This window comes from Glycine max, chromosome 5 (genome assembly GCF_000004515.6).
Source record: "Glycine max cultivar Williams 82 chromosome 5, Glycine_max_v4.0, whole genome shotgun sequence".
Classification (NCBI taxonomy): Eukaryota; Viridiplantae; Streptophyta; class Magnoliopsida; order Fabales; family Fabaceae; genus Glycine; species Glycine max.
This window is the reverse complement of record NC_038241.2, coordinates 34,750,380-34,770,835: the sequence shown is the minus strand read 5'-3', so window position 1 is coordinate 34,770,835 and position 20,456 is coordinate 34,750,380. Positions and strand designations below refer to the sequence as shown.

The window sequence follows — 20,456 nt, the reverse complement described above, 5'->3', positions numbered from 1 at the left end:
TCTTCTGAATGTAAACGAATTTTGCTTCTAATTTATTTTACATTTTACACTGTAAAATACTTCTAATTTAAATAGAACCTCAAAAGTTTGCTTTCTTATTATATTTTGATTTATTTATACCATTTTCTTCTTTTGTATGAAAATGCAATCTGTTAAAGAAATTGAGGACGCTTTTAATTAATCACAGGACAATTTCAAGTATAGACTTGTTGCATTAGAAATAATAGAAAGAATGACAACGTTGAAAGCTATCATGCTCTTTCACAAAGAGAATCAATTCCTTCTGCAGTAAGAATAGCTGAACACAGATTTGAAAATGGGCACAACAAAATATCTTTCTTTCTTATAAATATAAAAATATTTAAAATTTATTATGTAAAATTTTTAGTATATTTTTTATTTTTGTAAAATTAAAATATATTGTTTTTCCTGAAACAATAAACATACTTGCATTTTTTTACATCGATTACCTGATATAAAAAAATGTCACATGTATATACTTAAAAAGTCATGATACATCTTAATTTTATATGAGAATAAAAAGCACACTTTAATTTTTTTTTAAAATAATTTCAAACATTTTTATATTTGAGAGAAAAAACATATTTAACCCAATTTGAAAATATGAAAATCTACATCACTCATGTAACTTTTGTCATTAACACCTTTTAGGAAACTGAAAAAACAAACACTAGGAGTTACAACCACAACCAGATCTAGCTTCAAGGTTTTTAACTTTCCAGAACTGGTGTGATTTTCTCCTCTTCCTTTGTCACCAATTCAAGAATAAAATAAATTTCATGAACCCCTCTTCAACTTATTAGTGTGGTTTTGTTTGAATTGATGTTTTATTTTCCCACTCATCTAAAATGTTTTGTGCAATTTTCAATTGCATGTGTTGAAGAACATGGCTACATCCAGATGATGAGGCTAATGATAATATCCAAATCAATTTTTCAATCATAGATCAGGCGTATGCATTACTCTTTCTACAATAGTCCTTTATTTTCTGCTTTTTCTTTGCCCCCCTTGATTATATTCTAAGATTCAAAATGATAACAAGTATAAAATTACCTTTTTCTTTATCTTATTAAAGTATCAATAGAAAAATTACGTGTCTGATTTTGTATCCTTTTTTGCATTATATAGAACCGTACGTTCGTGCCTAAAATTTGTATATCAATAGTTCGATATACAACATATGTTAGGATGGGCGTTTTCATATTTCTAATATCACACGATTTGTTTTGCTTCTTTATTTAGTTGAGAGTTAAAATTATGGCTGAGTTCTTCAATTTTTTAAAAATTAAATAAGTGTTTTGTATATAAATATTTTTTTAAAAAAAATAAATAAGATTTGCTTCTTAAAAAAACAAAAACTGTTTATTATACAATCCTTTATTTCTTAACCGATCAAATACATCCTAATTTTCTAAAGTCAAAACCGCCACAAAAACAATAATTTATGGCTATTTTACTAACTCTAAGAACTTAATTAAAATAAAATAGATCGGGAACATCCTCATGTATTAAATCTTAAAATTTGTGATTGAATAAATATTACATGCACTATTTACTCATTTTTAATGTATGAAATATTTAAATTTAGGGATTAAATTAAGAACCAAAGTAATCAAGTTAAGAATAATTGGAGAGTTGCTAGTTCATCCATGTGATCAAACCTCGCATGGCCATGTTGATGTTACCAATGCAATGCGCTTCGCTGTTCATGTTTCCCATCACGATTGAGAAACCCTAACCCCAATCCCCCCGACCAAAATGGTGAAGAAGAAGGTCCCCGATTGGCTCAACAGCTCTCTCTGGTCCTCATCATCGCCGTCGTCCCCTCCCTCATCCGCTGTCGCCAGCCCCTTCGAACAGCCACCTCCACCTCCACCGCGTCCTCCATCCCCCGCCGTCGTCACCCCCTCCGAGCCGCCGCCGCGTCCTCCGTCGCCTCCCGCAGTCCACGATCCTCTGCCGACGCAGAGAATCGATGATTCGCCGAGGGAAGATCACGGCGACGGCTTTCGTTCCGCGCACGACGTGTCTCGCCAGGCTCAATTGCTGGCCGAGGTTCCCTCTCTCCGCCTTCGCCTGCTTCTGTATAACGACATTGAAGTTTCGTTGATTAGTGAGTTTAGTAACAGTGTTGATTTTGTGATGATTCAGTTGTCAAAGAAGGTGGTGGATATGAGCGAGTTGCGGAGCCTCGCGTGTCAAGGTATACCTGATGCTGCTGGGATACGTTCTACTGCGTGGAAGGTTAGGTTTCTTTTTCATTCTTTCTTTTCCCTACATTTTAGTCGTTTTTTTTAAGGAGTTTAATTTTCCTGCACAATTACTCTAGAGATTTTTACATTATCAACAGATGAAAAATCATGTCAAATATGACTTTTAATATAGTAAGTCTATAAACTTACCATTTATGACAATTTGCGATTGCATTGTAGATTCATACTCAAGAGTGTATTTTAGTTGATATAGTGTCAGTGCATTCTAATTAATTTTTTATTGTCTTCTTTTTTGGTGTGTGTGATGAAATTGATACTATAGTTAAATCCAGCTTAAGTGATTGTTTGGCATGGATAGGAATGCAGTGACGCTTGAATGGATATTTAAATAAAGAAAGAAAAGGAATAGAAATTTAGTTTCTGATATTTTTAGGTGAATTAAATTTATTTAGGAAAAATGGAGCAAGGATTTCTGCACTAGGGATGTGCATTCCAAATCATCTAACCAAATATGCAAGTGGCTTATTCCCATTCCATTCCAACCAAACAGGTTGTGTGTTCATAAGTCTAAGTAAGGATATGGTTTGGTTGCTATTGGTTAGTCAAGAGTGTTTTCCTTTATTGACGGAAAGATGGAAGTGAAATCATGGAATGCTGTTGCAATTTATGCTTTTTGATACTTGCAGCTTTTGCTTGGATATCTTCCACCAGATCGAGGGCTTTGGTCAGCTGAATTAGCCAAGAAGCGGTCACAGTACAAACAATTCAAAGAGGAGATTTTCATGAATCCTGTAAGTTAGTTGGTTAGGGAACTTTGATGCCTTAGTGTCATCATCTCATTATTTTTGTTAAACTTTTGTTTTGTTTGGGTGGGTGGGGGGGTGAAGCTGTAAAGATGCCTTAATTGTCATAAGATTGTATGATAAATAACTGAAAACTACCAGTGGTTGAGCTAGAGCTTTAGAATGAAGTAGCATTTCTTTGCACATTATCACTGATTCTTGTGACAGACTATGGTTTGTAGAAGAGAGATAATTCTAAGGAATATGTCGTCACATTAATTATTTGAATTTAATTGTAGTTTACTTGGTTCTTTCTGTCACAAACTCACAATGATAGGGTGAATGCGTGTCAATGTGGAATTGATAGGGTGTATGTGTGTACAAGAGGAATTTTGTGGAATTAGTGATTGCTAATGCATATTCTATTCTATTTGCTTTATCTATTTGGCTCTCTGAATGTTTCTGTGGCTAGCTAGTCAGAAATCACAAGGAAGATGTTCAACTCGACAAATTGTGATACTGGTGATGCCAACTGTGCGAGGGCGTTGCTCTCTAGATCCGAAATCACTCATGGGGAGCATCCTTTGAGTCTTGGGAAGACCAGCGTATGGAATCAGTTCTTCCAGGTAGACTGTAAAGTGCTCTAGTACTTACCATTTAAAGGAAAACTCATCCGATACCTTTCAGCTTAAAACTGTTGATGGTATTCTAGCATTGGTGTGAAAGTTTCAAAACACTCGAGGAATTATAGGATATGGTGGACCGTACTGTACGTACTGTAAAATTGTGCAGAGAAATAGAACAAGGAGAGTATTTTTGGGGCTGAATCCTCTTTCACATTTCAGTAGCACATATTTATAGATAGACAAGTGACTGTTAAATTACAAGAAGTTACAATGAGATAAAGAGTCACAATGTAAAGAGCCCCAGCAATTTTTTACTTTTATTGATATTAATGAACAACACAATACTCACACAACAAAAATTAAGTAAAAATTACAATGCATTTTGATAATGTTGCTTACTCCATCAATATTGTCTCACAATGCATCAGTTCGTGACACTTTTAATTTTACATGAACGGGTGATAACTGAAAACCATAATTCTTCATGAAACTTCCTTTACCAAAAAAATATGGATTGATCTCATATGGCTTATCTGTAATGACAATCATTTATTGTCTACGGTGAGATGCTTCTCTAAATTTTTAACTGTACAAGATTACCCTGTGATCTATTTGTTCCAAACTTCCAATAATGAAATGTCTTTATGAAATTGGGATAAGCAAATTTGTTACCACATGGTCTTGCTACTGTCAATATTTTAATCTTTAATGAACTCTTGTGTTCATTATTGTATCACAATTATATAAATCTCATGCTAATGCCCTATAATACTCTGTGCAAAGGCTGTTGTGAAGCAAATCTCCTTCTTTGCATTTTGTAGGATACAGAGATCATCGACCAAATTGACCGAGATGTAAAGCGCACTCATCCTGATATGCACTTTTTCTCTGGTGATTCCCAATTTGCAAAATCTAATCAGGTCCTTTATTTGTCTTGAAATTCATCCAAACTCCAAATTCAAGTCTTTTCTGCCATGAACCCTTTGATTTATTATTACTATTTTTCGCGGGGGGGCATTTTCAGGAGGCTTTGAAGAATATATTAATTATTTTTGCAAAGTTAAACCCAGGCGTACAATATGTGCAAGGAATGAATGAGATATTGGCTCCTCTATTCTATGTGTTAAAAAATGACCCAGATGAGGAAAATGCAGTGAGTATATGCTTTTAATCTTTTCATTGTTTGTCATATGATCTATCATTGGTTTGCATTATCAAACACCTGATTCTCTGTTATTCTCCTTGTTTGTAATTCATGCTCTGTTAACACCACTTGCCATAGTATGTTGATTTTAATTGTATGTGGTTTCTAAAGACTAATTGGTTCAAATTTCATTTGAAGAAGTACTTTTCCTTTGTTATTCTTCTCTGATCAGATGCACTATATCTGTATGCAAGTGTTTCAGTCTTTTACATTTTTTGTATGCATACATTCTAAAAAGTTCATGTTTCCTCTTTCATTTGGCTGATACTTTCCAGTGTATGCTTTAATAGAAGAAGGGGCTGCTAGAATGGGGAAAGGGAAGACAAATAAAAAATTCAGGTGTGACAAGTTAAAAAGTAATCATTGCTAACTTAGGGGAATTGGGACAAGAAATTTTACCAAATGTAATTCGGCATTGCCTTGTATACATAAAATAGAAAGTATGTGAAATAGTTAATATGACCATGGGAATGTTGATTTTGTTGTAAACAATTTGCTTAGGTGGCAATATGGTGGAATAATGTAGATTCATAATACTGTCATGTTTAATTGTATTATTGGTTGACTCTGCTCAACAGTTCCCTATTATTATTTGCAGGCCTCTGCTGAAGCAGATGCATTCTTTTGTTTTGTTGAGCTATTGAGTGGGTTTCGAGATAACTTTGTTCAACAACTCGACAATAGTGTTGTGGGAATCCGTTCAACCATTACGAGGTTGTCCCAGCTTTTGAGAGAACATGATGAAGAGCTGTGGCGTCATCTTGAGGTTACTTCTAAGGTAAGACAGTTTTAGTATATATTCTATCTTCTCACAGTTCCCTTTTTGTTTAAATTTGGAAATATTGTGAGAGGATAAGCATTTCTGTTAAAGTATTTTGATTCTTGATATTATAATTAGTTATTAATTATTTATTTGTACATTGCATGATTGCAATATCTACTGTTATGCTAGAATTGTGTATTGCTCTGTTATAAATTTGTTAAATAAGCTAAATAATAAATAAACAAGAAAGTGTGGCTCCTTCCTGCTTCATTATGACCTTCTCTATGTTAGAATTGTTATTTTGGCCACTGTTTTTCTGTCTGTTTATACTGTTTTATGTTTCTCAACTAGTTAAGTGACGGGCCTTTGACTAGTTATACTTTTTTTGCATGCACACCTGCTGGATGATTCAACCATGTATTTGCTTTTGGCTATTGAACAGTTTATCAGATTGCTCATATTTTCTGGTTCTGAATTTCAGGTCAATCCTCAATTCTATGCATTTAGGTGGATTACTCTCCTGCTGACTCAGGAATTCAATTTTGCCGACAGCCTTCACATTTGGGATACTCTTTTAAGCGATCCAGATGGTCCACAGGTACAAATGTACAATTCATATTTAACCTTGTACTATGATCGACTTGCATTTAGACTTGTGGTCCACTGCCTCTTGTATAAAAACAATATAAAGCTACTTTTACTTGACAAAAGAAAGAGGAGAGAATTTGGCTCTACATGAGTGTAGTATAGTTCAAGTGAGCACCATTAACGAGTAAATCAAGACAATTTTAAGTTTTTATCAACAATATATTTTGCTATTAGATTGCTTTTCCAAGTTGTTTTTTTCATAATGGTGATCTACTTTGCACTTAACTCTGCAGGAAACTCTTCTTCGGGTATGCTGTGCAATGCTTGTTCTCGTTCGTAAGCGCCTCCTTGCGGGTGATTTCACTTCTAATCTCAAGTTGCTGCAAAATTATCCCACCACAAACATTAGTCATTTGCTCTATGTTGCCAACAAGTTTCGTGTACAGTCAGTCTAAATGTGGCATTTTGCTCTTCTATCTCTAATTTCGCTTTCAAATTCAGTGCTTGTAAATGACTTTAAGTGTGAGACCCACAGCAGTGACGGTTTATTAATTTTTTTAATTTATAATTTGTACGTAATTTTTCTTGGGGGGAGGGGTCAATGTGAGCTTGGGCCTTGGTGAAGTACGCTCTTATAATAGCAGGAACTTATTTTATTTTTTTATTTTATACTCTAGGTATTTTTTTAACCTTACCACATTCAATTCTGTCCACTCTTGAATGAACAATTCATTGCTAAGACATTAGGTAAAGCTAGTTATCCATGTACTAGTATTATAAAGATATTTTTTAAATTTAAATAAAATGTAATGTATAAACAAAAATAAATTAAAGTGATAAGATTTTAAAATCGAAGACAAAATTGTAGAAATAAGTTATCAAAATCTTTCCACATCAATATTTGGAAAGGAAATATATATTTTGGTATAATGTATAAATATTTAAAATTTAAATTGAATAAATCGAAATCAAATTTAAGTAGTATTTTTTAAAATAAAAAATTTAAATGAATGATTTTTCGCATCAAAATGATAAAGTGATTAGTGTTTATAGTTTTAAGAATTAGAACGAGGTTTTATTCTAAAATTAATGTATTAAGTTATTTAAAAATATAAAAGTAATTAATAGTGAAATTGAGGATAATATTGTAAAATTGTGCTGCATTTATAAATGTTCCATATCGATGAATAAGTATATTTTTGTAATTTGTGTTTGATTCAACTTATTTTAAAGGAACAATTATTTTTTTCTATTTTAAAGAATCTTTTAAAAAAATAATTATTTTTGTGAGAGATTCTGCATCGATAAATTATATAACTAAAATAAAATATATAAGAGATAGTTTTTATTTTACAAATTGATTTAGTAGGTTTGAGATATATTTCAAACCCAAATTTAAAATGCTATCAATGTCTACAACCTTCACACTTGATACGCCTAGGTTCTCAACATGAGGGAAAATGTTAGATATCTCACGTCAACTAATCATATAATAAAAAATAGTATATAAATGAAAATAATCCTTGCCATGTAAGTTAATTGGGTAAGATTGAATTAAACTTTGAATTTTAAAGAGTTTCATTGAAAATTATTGTCTCTAAACATGTTTTATAAGCAAATGATTCAATGATAGACATGAAATAATAAAGATGTTTATGAAAAACTAATTTATTTTGTAATTCAACACTTTTTTGATAACAAATTAAATTTTGATTTGAATGTAATTTTGGTTTTTTTTATTTTTAAAAATATGTAATCTTGGTTTTTTTTTAAAATTAGAGATATTTAATTTTCATATTTTTTTAAATTCATAATTTTTGTCTCTATTTTTTATAAAATCTGCAATTTTAGTTATTCTATATAAATTAAACAAATAATCTTGTATCAAGTTATTAAATTTGGGTCACACCAAATTATTTTTTTATCAATTAACGTTTTTTAAATTTGATGAAAAAATTAAAATTACATATTTTATAAAATTAGAGAATTAAATGTTTCTATTTTAAATAGAAGACTAAAATTACATATTAAAAAAAACATGAGAATTAAATGAGAACTAAATGTATTTATTTTAAGCCAAAAACTAAAATTACAGATTTTAAAAAATAAAATAAAGAAATCACAATTACATTTAACTCTTAACTGTTTTATTAAATTTAAAAGATTAAGCTTATAAGACACAAACAAAAAGAGAAGATAATAAAAATGCTAGGGAAGGTGTACATGAACATCATTGTTGTTTTCTGTGTTGGGGTCAAAGGCACCGCACTGAAGCGAATCTGGTAAAGCAGAAAAGCGTAGTTGGTGAAATTCCTGGGATCCCCCACTGGACGGAGTTTTTGTTGCTTTTTCTTTCATTCATCTCTTACACTCTACGACTACTCTTCCATTCCCAAACGAAACTCAGCGTTTCTTCTGATCATGGTACGCTACGCCCTTATCAAGTAAACTCCGTTGTGTATAATTAATCACACCGTTTTTACGTTTCAGGCAAGCACGTTGCGGTTATACTTGACCTGCATTCGGAACACGCTCGAGGCCGCAATGTGCCTCCAGGTATCACTCCTTCTTCGTTTCTTTTGGCATCAACAAAATAATCACCTCTTCTGTTCTGTTCTGTTCTGTTGTTTTTTTCTTCTTCGCTATGCTTCCAGAACTTTCCCTGCCAAGAAGTCGAAAGGCATAACAAGCCCGAGGTTGAACTCAAGTACGTTCTCTCCCCCTCTTTACTTCATTGCACATTTGCTCCATGTTACTGTTCTAAATCTAATTGATAATGGAAAACCAAAGACTGAAATAAAAATGTATTTTAATTCCACATTTAATACGACGATTCGCACCATGTTGTTCTTATAAAAAATCAAAAGTGATCGAGTTTGTGAACTTTGTTGGTTTATGTGCAGAACCAGCCCTGAACTCCTGCTCAATCCGGTAAGATCCATCTTAATTCATATCACTGTGTAGTAATTTCCACTTGCTTTACTAGTGCTGACTGGTATGATTTAAGATTACGTGACTAGGTTTCTGAATTGCCAAAATGCTGTATGATATTTTCTTTTCTTTTCCTTCACAGTATGAAAAGAGAAGTTAGGGTGCCAGGTATTCCTTGTGGGCTGTGGCAAGTAGTTGATAGAACCTTTGGCCTTAGGCTAAAGAAAGTAGACAAGTCAAATCATATGGTTTGGTTTTTTATGTTAAGAAGGAGACTGCTGTTCTATTTCTGTTTCTTAAAACCTCTTCCTTCTTCAAACTTCAAATTGGCCAGTATTTAGGATTTTGGAGTCTATCTTTTGCAAAATTTGTGATATTTCACTCCAAACTTCTGTTTGATAACCTTCTTTGCACTTGTGTTGTCTATTGACTTTGTTCGTTCCTTGGAATTTTTCTTCTTGGAATTCTAAGGTCCTTGTGACAACAAAGTTAGAAGACCTTGTAAATGCCTTTTCTTTATATCTTCTTCACATGCACCGATAGGTTGGAGAGGCTTAACTGTCTGTTTCTGCAGAGGTAATAGCTTGGGAAATTTGGTGCAGATAGCCTGCTCTTTATTGGAAGGAGTGGATTTGTGCTTCAGCACTTGAGTTGATGGTGTTGTGATGAGCTGTTTTACTGATTCCAATTAGAAGAAAAGCTAGTAGTCACTGTCCAATATATTCTCTAAACACTAGTGTTTCTGGATTGAGTGGAGTGATGGACTTCAACAGATACCTTTATTCCACCATTTTCCTTGTGATGGAGGCTTCATGCAATTTATACTTAAGGCGGAATTATGATTTGTTTCCAAAGCAATTTTCATCTGAAAGGGGAAAAATAACACAAAATGAGACTTGTCTAAAAACAAAGGAGAAAAATCACTGTAACATAAATGAATACTCGCAGTCAGAGAGGCCAGAGAGAGAGATCAACATAGAAGGTTGTTTAGTGGGGAGCATGTTGGATGAAATAATATATCATTAGAAAGACAGGATGCAAATGCTCCTAAAACTAAATGTTTTGTTTTTATTTTTTTGGGATAATAGTAGATATTAATTGAATGCAAAGACATGATGTACAGTTTTGGGGCGCTGAGCGGGGCTAGAGATCCTTTTTTATATGTAAAAAAAAAAAAAAAAACAGAGAGATGAAAACATCAAGCAAAAGTGGCTGAAAATTTGTAAGAAGTGATGAAAACAAATATTTTAGATGTATGACTAGATTTAAGATAGCCCATATAATTTGTAGTTAAAATTTGAAATACGGCCTAGCATTCCATTGTACACAATGAGATTAATGTTTTATAGATAATGGACAAAATTGGAGGAAAAATTCTCTAAGCACAAGCAGGCTAAGATCTGGTGACAAAAGCTGTTGCCTTATCATTGGGCTTCTACGATCTTTCTTTTTAAATGCAATGGAGGAAAATACCTTGGCTAGTTTTGATATTCAAATCATTTTCTTTAGTTTTGAAGATTAAGTAAAAAAACCATGAGTTTGCATGGTTAACATTCTTTTTGCTATTTTGGATAACACATATTTACTTATTGGAAAGGATGAGCAGAAAACAGGTTTTCTGCTGCACTAATATCAAGATTTCTGGGATCTACACTCTTCTATTATTTGGTTTTGCTATTATGTTCATCTGCAGCATAAATAGGAAATGAATGTAATTTCTGCATGTCTTCATTAGGATTAAGCTAACTATTATCATGGTTATTATGCATTAATGTCTTCTTTTAGTCTACCTTTCTAAAAGAGTATACTTCATTAGGATTAAGCAGACTCTTGTAGGTGGTAATTGTGTCTTAATAATTTCTTCTGTTACTCTACCTTCCTAAGTGATCTTTTTGCATCCATGCTTTATGGAAAAATGTGTGCAATTGTTTTTTCCAGGTTTTGATATGCCGAAATGAGGCCGAAAAATGCTTAATAGAAACATCTATCAATTCATTGCGGATAAGTCTCAAGGTAAATTTTTTTCTTTTTTGTGATACTAATGCTTTGTTAAAATGATCTAAAATTGAGTCTCTGTCCACGATGATGTAACAATTTCTTCCCCTAACCGGAGGCTATTAAATTTTTGGTGTTTTTTTAAGACATGAACTGTCCATTCAGGCTCAGGATATCTTTCATTAACTAAATGATTTTTCTTTATGCTTCTTCCTAAAATTATTACTTTTTATGAATACACCAAGGAGCACTTCGGGTTAGGAATATAATAATCGGATTTCGAAATCAAATAACGCCTCATCTATAAAAATTGAAATATTTTGAAAAAAAAAACGTTTTTTTTTCAAAATATTTCAAAAGTACACAAAATAAATAGGACAATTCTGAAGCTTTTTGTGCAATTTAATTTCTGTTAATGTACTACATATCAACAATGTGTAAAGCTTCAGATTGATGTACTGTCCAGTCTGTACCTCTCTTGAATATTAAAACATGTTCTACTTAGTGTGTTGGAAATTTGGAATAACTAAATAGAAAATAGGTAGGTAGAGAAGGTGAGTAGAATTTGAAAATAATAAGAGAAAAAATAGTTTCACTGTGCTTGGTGGACCACTGATAAGGTGGCTGAATCTGAAGTTAAAATTAAATTCAGCTGGGATGACTGGAATTGATATGCAGGCACTAGGACTGTGCATTTAAACTTTGTGCAACTGGCACCTGTCCAAAAATTAATAAATTTCAATTTAATGCCTTTACTTTTAGGGTCAGGACTGATAATCTTAGAAATTCCAATTTGTGAGGTCCACATATATGATGAGTTATGCAAAGTTGCAAATGAGTGTTATAGGGGTTTGCCAGAACAAGTTGTATGTATATATTCTATTATAAAGTTAGACTCCTTTATATCACATTACAGTTTAATTTTATCATCAATTTATCAAACTAATCTTTGAATGAGAGTTTGTTTTCAAGCATCAAATTCACATATAATTTGTCCCTAATTTGTTGTTTTAATTTTATTCTGTTTCATCGTGTGCAGGTGAAGCAGGCTGATGAACTTGAAAACATACTGACCAAAAAATTTCTAAGATTTCTGTCCATGAGAGCCGAGGCTTTCCAAGTCCTGAGGAGAAAGCCTGTTCAGGTTTAGCATTAATTTACATAGTTCGATTTCTCTTAGTAACTTGTCAGTGATCATTGATGTCATCCTGTTGCTCCTGTTGGCAGGGATATGACATTAGCTTCCTTATAACAAATTACCACTGTGAGGAGATGCAGAAGCACAAACTTATTGACTTTATTGTGCAATTTATGGAGGCAAGAATTTTGTTGACCCTATTACTTGGATTTGCATTTTATTTTGCGGCTTGTAGTAATTATCTAAATTAAGGATACTGTATGATCTATGGAGTTTCTATGGAAAACATTAGCAAAGGTTCTATGGAACATGATTCTCCCAGGATAATTGATGCAAAGAAAAGCATAACTTGCAAAAATAAAATAAACTATAAAAAAATAGAACAGCATTTTGATATTCTTTATTAGATATTAGATACTAGACCTTATACATTAACTTTCAACTAGGGATAACTGTTTTGCTTACAGACTTTTCCTGCCAATTACTTGTACTTGTGGTTGATATTTGCTGTAATCAACTTAGATGATTTACTGATAATTTGGAACAGAGCAAGATGATGTTTTTGTTTGCTTTTTCTACTACCTTCCCAACATTTAAAGTGGCTACTTTCACTGATCTGTTGTACGTTATATAGGATATTGTAAATATTTAAATATTTACTGTCTTCTATGTTAGTTCTGCCAAATTGTTTGTAATTTAGTATAATAATGGCCTTCAAATTACAGGACATTGATAAAGAGATAAGCGAGCTCAAAATGTCGGTGAACACAAGGGGGAGGCTTGTAGCTACAGAATTTCTGAAGCAGTTTATCTGATGCTTTAGACTAGTTAGAACTTCCATATCCGTGTAAATTGTACTATTGCAGGTCTAGTTTTCACTTCACTTATGAAGTGCTTGGTCCTTTGAGCCAATGGTTTGTGTTTTTATTATATTTAACAGAAGTGCAGAATAAATTTTGTAGTTTAGTACAGTATGTAAAGAAAGATATGACAAACCTGCATGTGACGCGGAGAAAATGAAGCTACAGAAGCTAGCAGTTAGCACATTTCCTTTCTCATGTCCCACGGTTCTTCGGTTTAGTAAAAACTTGTTAAAATAAAGGACAAATCAACTATTTGGTTCTTTATTTATTTATTTATTTTTCTTCAGGAATCTTTTATCTTTTAAAAAATTTAACTTGGTCATTTATCTTTTTTTTCCCACTATAATCCTTTATCTTTGAAAAAGAGTCTATTTAAAATTGATATTGTTAATCATTTAAGGATAACTTTTTTTTTTTGTTAAAAGTAAAGTGAAGGGAAAGAGAAGAAAGCTGAATAAAAAACGTTCATTTTTAAATTATTAACCACGTAAGTCTTAAATAGATGGAAGGATCAAGTTGAAAAAAAAGAGATAAAAAATTAAATTGAACAAAAAAAAAGATAAAGAATCAAATAAATTTTTAAAAAAATTAAAGAACTAAACTAAAAAATAAGATAAATAATCAAATTAAACTTTTTAAAAGATAAATGATTAAACTGAAATAAAAAAATAAAATAAAAAATCAAATTAAATTTTTTAAAAGATAAAAGATTAAATACATCATTTAATCTTAAATAAAGTAAGTCATTAGTTTGTTTTTCCAAATGAAACATATCGTTGTTCCATCTTAAATGAATTTCACTTATATTAAATTTGACAATATATTTAAATCCAAGCATCTTATAGTTTTCCAATGAAAGAGGGCAATCTTTTAGCATTGCATTTGTCGCAATAATGGGAAATAATGTTGCAAGGATCGCGATATTCAAAGATCCAGTGAAGCACTGAAGCTATGCCAGCAAGGTGAGCTGCGATTGGCTGTTATGATGCGAAGACAACAGAAGCAGTTCTCTGTTGTCTCATAGCTTCTGTTCTTGTTTTACTATATTGGGTGGATAGACTTAGTGAAGTCCATATACCTGACTTGCAAAAAGCTATCTTTTGCATGCAAGATATGTTTTGATAACGTGAGTGGTTGTACACAAGATTTTGCTGCTACATGGATATGTTTTTTCTTTTGCATGGAGGATACCTGATGCAAAAAATGTGGGAATACAATAGCAGATATTTTTGCCTTCTCTTACTACTGGAGATTCAGTTTCACTAAGGTCTTGAAAGAAGAAGTTCCTGTCAGTTCCAGGTATTTGTATGTGTATATCTCTAGCGTTTATGGCTGCAACATTTGCGTGTAACATATTTTTCGTTTAATTGGGCGAACCTTAAGGTCCACCTCTGAGCATGTAAATACAAACTTGTTTACATTTTGTATGTAACATGATAGGATCTCAATTTGATTTTCGATAATTTAGTTACACTTGGAGAGATGTAAAACTGCATGCTTTCCATGGTAAATATGAATATCATTCTCCATTCTCCTGCTTTGAAATTTTAATTTGGCTTTTATACAACGCATTTCTTTGTCGCACCTCGATCAAGTACTGTAAAACCTAGAAGGCCTATTTTTATACACATGTCAAAAAACTGAAAAGCATAATATGGACGACTAGGAGCTTTATGATTACGGTTTTACAATTTTGTATAACTTATCCCATGTACGGAAGAGATTGGTTCCCCTAGGTCCTTTTCCTCCCATATAATTGGCTTTCCAGTTTTACACCATTCATTGCTTTTGACTAATTATTATTTATTATCTATGATAATATATAATTTCTAAATCATCATGAGGGATACAGACATGTTAGTAACTTTTGTATTTAATTATCACACACTGGCTAGTTGTGATTATTTTTCATATCCATACCTTCCTTCCTAATACATTTTTTTCCTCACACTTAGTTATGGTTTGATTGTGGAATGAAAGAGAAGATACAGAATTGAGAAGAACTATTTAAATTAAAGTTATATAGTAAAAATATGAGACTCGATATTTTGAAATTTTCTTCTCAATTTTTCTCTAATTAAACTCAACCCCAAACCATAGCTTAATGTGGTTTTGGTTATGTTCCATTATCTATTAAAAGGGTATTTTGTTGAATTTGGGGTTACATAATTTGGGAAATTATTCTGAAAAAGAAAAATTAACTAGTACTCTAAAGACGCCAAAGAAATTTTTTGAAATTCATTAGTTTTTTTTATCTTTCTCAAAATATTTTCTTTTTTTAGTTAAAAATAAAAAATTAAAAAAAATTATGCAAAAGTGTAACACTTAATTTTGTCATCAGTGCAAATGTGGCATAGTTGTTTTTTTGTTTTTTGACTGATGGCGTAGTTGTTACTAAATCTATATTTATTAACTTTTTGTACGAGTTAGATCCTTTAAAAAGTGAGTAGTACAAGAACAAGGCATGGAAAATTATTTGTAAACTAGGAAAATACTGTACGATCGACAACAAGGCATAAAAAATACAGTACGAGACAGGATACGACACAAACAGAAACACGCCAAATTTTTTAAAAATTACTACTTGATATTGTATAACTGTAAAGTAATATATAAAGTTAATCTATAATTAAATTAAAAAAATTAAAATTAAATGTTCATCTAGTTCAGTTGGTAGAGCCCAAGGTTCTTAATATTGTGGACGTGAGTTTGCCCCATGGTGGACGACTTTTTTTTATTAATATTTTTAAATATAAAAGAAATTTACAACAGAGAATTCATGTTTTAAAATTGAGCATAAGTTATTATAAACATAATAAAATTTTATTTAACTTTTGTGGTGTTCTAATGTGTTAGTATAAAAGTTTAAAAAATAGAAGTATTTTTATAAATATGCGATTAAATTTAATAAAAGTATTTTAAGTGTCAATACAGTATCTGATATAGATATGCATCCGACTCTGACATGGTTATTTAGAAGCGTCCGTATTTCTAAGATGTTTAATTTTAGTATACATGCAAAAAGGCGTTTCATGTCTCTTCTTTTCATTAAGGTATAAAACACATTGTTTTTTTTTAAAGGGTAGCTGTAACTATAAGATATCTAATAATGGTATAAAGTTAAAAATAGAAAAAACTCTACTTGGATAACTATATACTGTTATGGTCTGATAAGTATCTTCTGTCTCAAGCATATATTGAAAATAGCTATACAACCTCTAAAGATTATTTATTTATGGGATTGAGTGCTGTTATTTCCTCGTGGTCTAACATAAAATTTAGTTGTTACGTTTTCTGTTGCATTACAACATCGAAGAATAGCTCACATTTTCAATCTCTAACAGGCTAACAAAAAGGAAAAAAGTTGGTGACAGAAGTTATGATGCCAATAAAGCTAGCTATCGAGCCATTTACCTTCCTATAACTTTCTCTTTATTGAGTTTTATTCTCATTTCTCTCCTTGGTAACTTGGCATTGTCAGCAAGAATGAATTTAAGTGCAAATGAGACTCTATTCTTGTCTGTTGATAAAATCAAATTTTTCACCTATAATGTGTGCACTGTTGCTCCACCCAATATTGTTTCAGATGGCTTATGGGGTGGCCAACTTAATGGACGGACTCCATTCAAATCTTCACTCCCATTGTTTGAGTTGCAGGTGCTTGTAATTTTTGCTATCACCCAAATCTGCCAATTCCTCTTACAGAGCTTTGACTTCCCTCAATTTATTCCACAAATGATAGTAAGTATTCTTCTTTTACAATTTTTTATGTTTGAGCCATAGCCTATATAAATTAAAATTTCCTTGTTCACATAGTTAATTAATGTTTCTAATAAAATAGAGAACAAACTAAACTAAAAGGATTTTCCTTATGGTCTGCACATCATGGCCTAAAACCAATCCACCATATATGACCAAAGTGATATGATAGATCATAATAAATAGTAGGTCATTATAGAGCACACGCATATATATAATATTAGGCGGCCAAATTATTTTACTAAACGAATTGACGTGTTTTCTTTTTACTCTTGTATAGATGAGTGCCATGCACCTGTGTTTTAACTTTTATCAACCTTAAGAATTTAACACCATATTTACTTATCCTCCCCTTTACACTCCTTTACTATTAGCCAAGGTTTTAAAAAACGAGTTGCAACCATAACTTCAGCCATAATGTTAAGATTTTTGGAGTGTCTGTAACCGTAATTGTAGTCGGCTGCATTTGTTCACAATTTTCCACAATATTATAGAATGAGATGAAATTGGGACCAATTTAAGATCTTGATATTGTCTCTTTTACTTCTTTTCTTTCTCTAGGTGAGGTCACCCAGAATATTTGTCACGTGTAGCATGCAATGTAAAAGTTGATTAGGGAAAAATGATAATTTCTCATATTTCATCCATATGCCACTCTTGCATCTAGCTGAATTATTAAAATTTTGCCCTTTTTTTTGTCGTGCAGAATTTTTCATATTAATACAAATATTAAGTGTTGTCTCTCTTGTTACTTATAATTTCTGATAAACTCCATCAATTTTTTTTAATATGCAAATGTTAGCTTGTTAACGGGGGATCGAACTCATGATCTTTTTTTCCTTCTTCCCTTCTCCCTTAATTATCCAACCCACTTTATATCTCCTTGTTAAACTACACCAATGTCATGTCCTCTTGGAGACACATAGGAAGACTCATTAATTGATTCATAACTTGTTTCCAATTGCAGGTTGGCCTGATTCTAGGCCCTGCTGTTCAGGTAGAGATGCTGGACAAATACAAAAGGAAGTTGTTTCCATTTCCAAGTCAGGACACACTTGCAACAATATCATCAATTGGTTATGCACTTTTCATCTTTACAAGTGGTGTGCAAATGGATTTGAGCATGATAACCAGGACAGGACACAGGGCATGGGCCATTGCTATTATTGGATTGGCTGTGCCGATACTTATTTGTATTCCAACCATAATCAGCATTGAACGTTTAAGTCTTCCTGTTGAATATCAAATCTTTAATGCTACTGCTATAGTTCTACCAGAAACTGTAATTTCATTTGCAGTAGTTGCTTCCCTCCTCAATGAACTTAAAATCCTTAACTCTGAACTTGGCAGGTTGGCGTTATCCTCAGTACTGGTGAGTGACATATTAAGCAAAACCATTATATGCGTTGCCAGTATCTTTATGGATGCCAACGAAAACCAGAATATTTTTGTGCTCTTGGTATCATTGATTGCCTTTGGCATCTTTGTTCCATTATTTTTTCGACCAGCAATGTTTTGGATCATCAAACGTACTGCAGAAGGAAGACCTGTGAATGATGGTTATGTCTATGCTGTCATCACAATGGTATTTGCATTAGGTTGGGTTGCAGTTCAAATACATCAAGAATTCATCCTAGGAGCTTTTATGTTGGGGTTGGCTGTGCCAGAAGGACCTCCATTAGGATCTGCATTGGTCAAGAAGCTTCACTTCTTTGGTAACTGTTTCTTCTTGCCAATATTTGTCACTTGCAGTATGATGAAGGCAGATTTTTCCAAGCACTTTTCATCAAAAGTAGTTATGATCACTGCTTTCAGCTCTCTTTTCATTCACCTTGTCAAAGTAATAGCATGCACTATACCTGCCCTCTTTTGCAAGATTCCCTTCAAAGATGCCTTGACTCTTGGCCTCATTTTGAACGTTAAAGGCGTAGTGGAAGTCGGCATCTATGGTATCTTATATGACGAAGGGGTAATATATTTACTTCCACCTTAACTTGTCTTTCAATAAAATTAAGGGTAAATTATACTTACAATTTCACACTTTCTCAACTTAATTACGTCCCTACACTACTTTTTGTTTTACTAAGTAACCCCAAAAAATTTTTTGTCATTGAACACACCCTCCCCCCTCCCTCTTTTTTTTTTCTTTAACTACAGTTTTAGACTCACTAGTCACGGTTCCAGATGTGGTAAAAACAAAGGTACAGAGGGTTTAGTGATACAAAAAATATAGGAGTATAAGTTGAGAAAGCGTGAAGCATCAAAGGATAAAATTTAATTTACCCTAAAACTAACCATAATCTTGAGTTTGAAAAGGCTTATCACTATCTTCTATATTTAATGCAATATAAAATTTCATTTATATGTGCATGCAGATTATTAATGGTCCTACTTATGGAGTAATGATGATCAACATAATGGTCATTGCAAGCATAGTGAAATGGTCTGTGAAACTATTGTATGATCCATCAAGAAAATACGCTGGCTACCAGAAAAGGAACATAGCGAGTTTAAAACCAGACTCGGAGCTGAGAGTAGTTGCCTGCCTTCATAAAACACACCATGTATCTGTTGTGAAAGATTTCCTTGACCTTTGTTGTCCAACAACAGAAGACCCCATCACTGTGGATGCATTGCATCTAATTGAGCTAGTCGGAAGGGCCTCTCCCATTTTCATTTCCCATCGCATTCAAAGAACGATTTCATCAAGTGGCCACAAGTCTTATTCAGATGATGTCATTCTTGCTTTTGACCTCTATGAACATGACAACATGGGTGCAGTAACTGCACACGTTTACACAGCCATATCTCCACCCTCCCTGATGCATGAGGATGTTTGTCATTTAGCATTGGACAAAGTGGCATCTATTATAATTCTTCCATTCCATCTAAGATGGTCTGGTGATGGTGCCATAGAATCTGATGACAAGAACATGAGGGCTTTAAATTGTAAGCTCTTAGAAATAGCTCCATGCTCAGTTGGAATCCTTGTTGGTCGTTCTACCATTCATAGTGACTCATTCATTCGGGTAGCAATGATTTTTCTGGGCGGAAAAGATGACCGAGAGGCTTTGTGCTTAGCCAAACGAGCAACGAGGAATCCAAGGGTCAACTTGGTTGTGTACCACCTTGCTCCTAAGGAACACACACCAGACATGGAGTATATACGAGATAATGAGGCACTAAAACATGTTAAGAAACCACACTTGGGAAATGTAAGTTATCAAAAAGTCATAGTGAATGGTGGACCAGAGACATCTCTTCTTCTTCGCCAAATAGTAAATGAACATCACTTTTTCATAGTTGGGAGAACACATGAGTTAAACTCACCTCAGACGGTTGGGCTTACAACTTGGATTGAATTTTCAGAGCTAGGTGTCATTGGTGATTTGCTTGCTTCATCAGATTTTGAAAGCAGACCGTGTGTTTTGGTAGTGCAGCAACAAGTAAAAGAAACATCATAGTAGGTGGAAATTCTAGTAGCCAAACAACATGGTTACTCTTTTCACTTGTACAAATAATGCAGATATTCTTTTTATGTTGCCTGTGTTGTATGGTTTGGAACTTCATTTT

At 32.8% G+C, this 20,456-nt stretch overlaps 3 protein-coding genes across 4 annotated transcripts; all 3 read left to right on the top strand.

The window, feature by feature from the left end:
- Window positions 1-1,596: 1,596 nt before the first annotated feature.
- On the top strand, window positions 1,597-6,861 carry LOC100777799 (TBC1 domain family member 13). 2 transcript variants are annotated; one of them, XM_003524892.5, is made up of 9 exons: window positions 1,599-2,076; window positions 2,173-2,265; window positions 2,921-3,025; window positions 3,493-3,642; window positions 4,464-4,562; window positions 4,667-4,795; window positions 5,445-5,624; window positions 6,091-6,207; window positions 6,491-6,776. In XM_003524892.5, exons 1-9 carry the CDS (start codon window positions 1,780-1,782, stop codon window positions 6,650-6,652), a joined length of 1,332 nt encoding a protein of 443 aa, XP_003524940.1. In that variant the 5' UTR covers window positions 1,599-1,779; the 3' UTR covers window positions 6,653-6,776. The 2 variants fall into 2 exon arrangements, with proteins under 2 accessions (XP_040871460.1, XP_003524940.1); XM_041015526.1 differs by lacking the exon at window positions 3,493-3,642 and having other exon boundaries at window positions 1,597-2,076; window positions 6,491-6,861.
- A 1,541-nt stretch (window positions 6,862-8,402) lies between these two features.
- LOC100778688 (actin-related protein 2/3 complex subunit 4) lies at window positions 8,403-13,307 on the top strand. The gene is made up of 8 exons (XM_003524894.5): window positions 8,403-8,621; window positions 8,688-8,753; window positions 8,852-8,904; window positions 9,101-9,128; window positions 11,067-11,141; window positions 12,163-12,267; window positions 12,351-12,440; window positions 12,987-13,307. The coding sequence occupies exons 1-8, from the start codon at window positions 8,619-8,621 to the stop codon at window positions 13,074-13,076; spliced, it is 510 nt and encodes a 169-aa protein (XP_003524942.1). The 5' UTR covers window positions 8,403-8,618; the 3' UTR covers window positions 13,077-13,307.
- A 3,303-nt stretch (window positions 13,308-16,610) lies between these two features.
- Window positions 16,611-20,456, top strand: LOC100797995 (cation/H(+) antiporter 4). The gene is made up of 3 exons (XM_003524140.4): window positions 16,611-16,865; window positions 17,851-18,852; window positions 19,259-20,456. Exons 1-3 carry the CDS (start codon window positions 16,611-16,613, stop codon window positions 20,345-20,347), a joined length of 2,346 nt encoding a protein of 781 aa, XP_003524188.1. The 3' UTR covers window positions 20,348-20,456.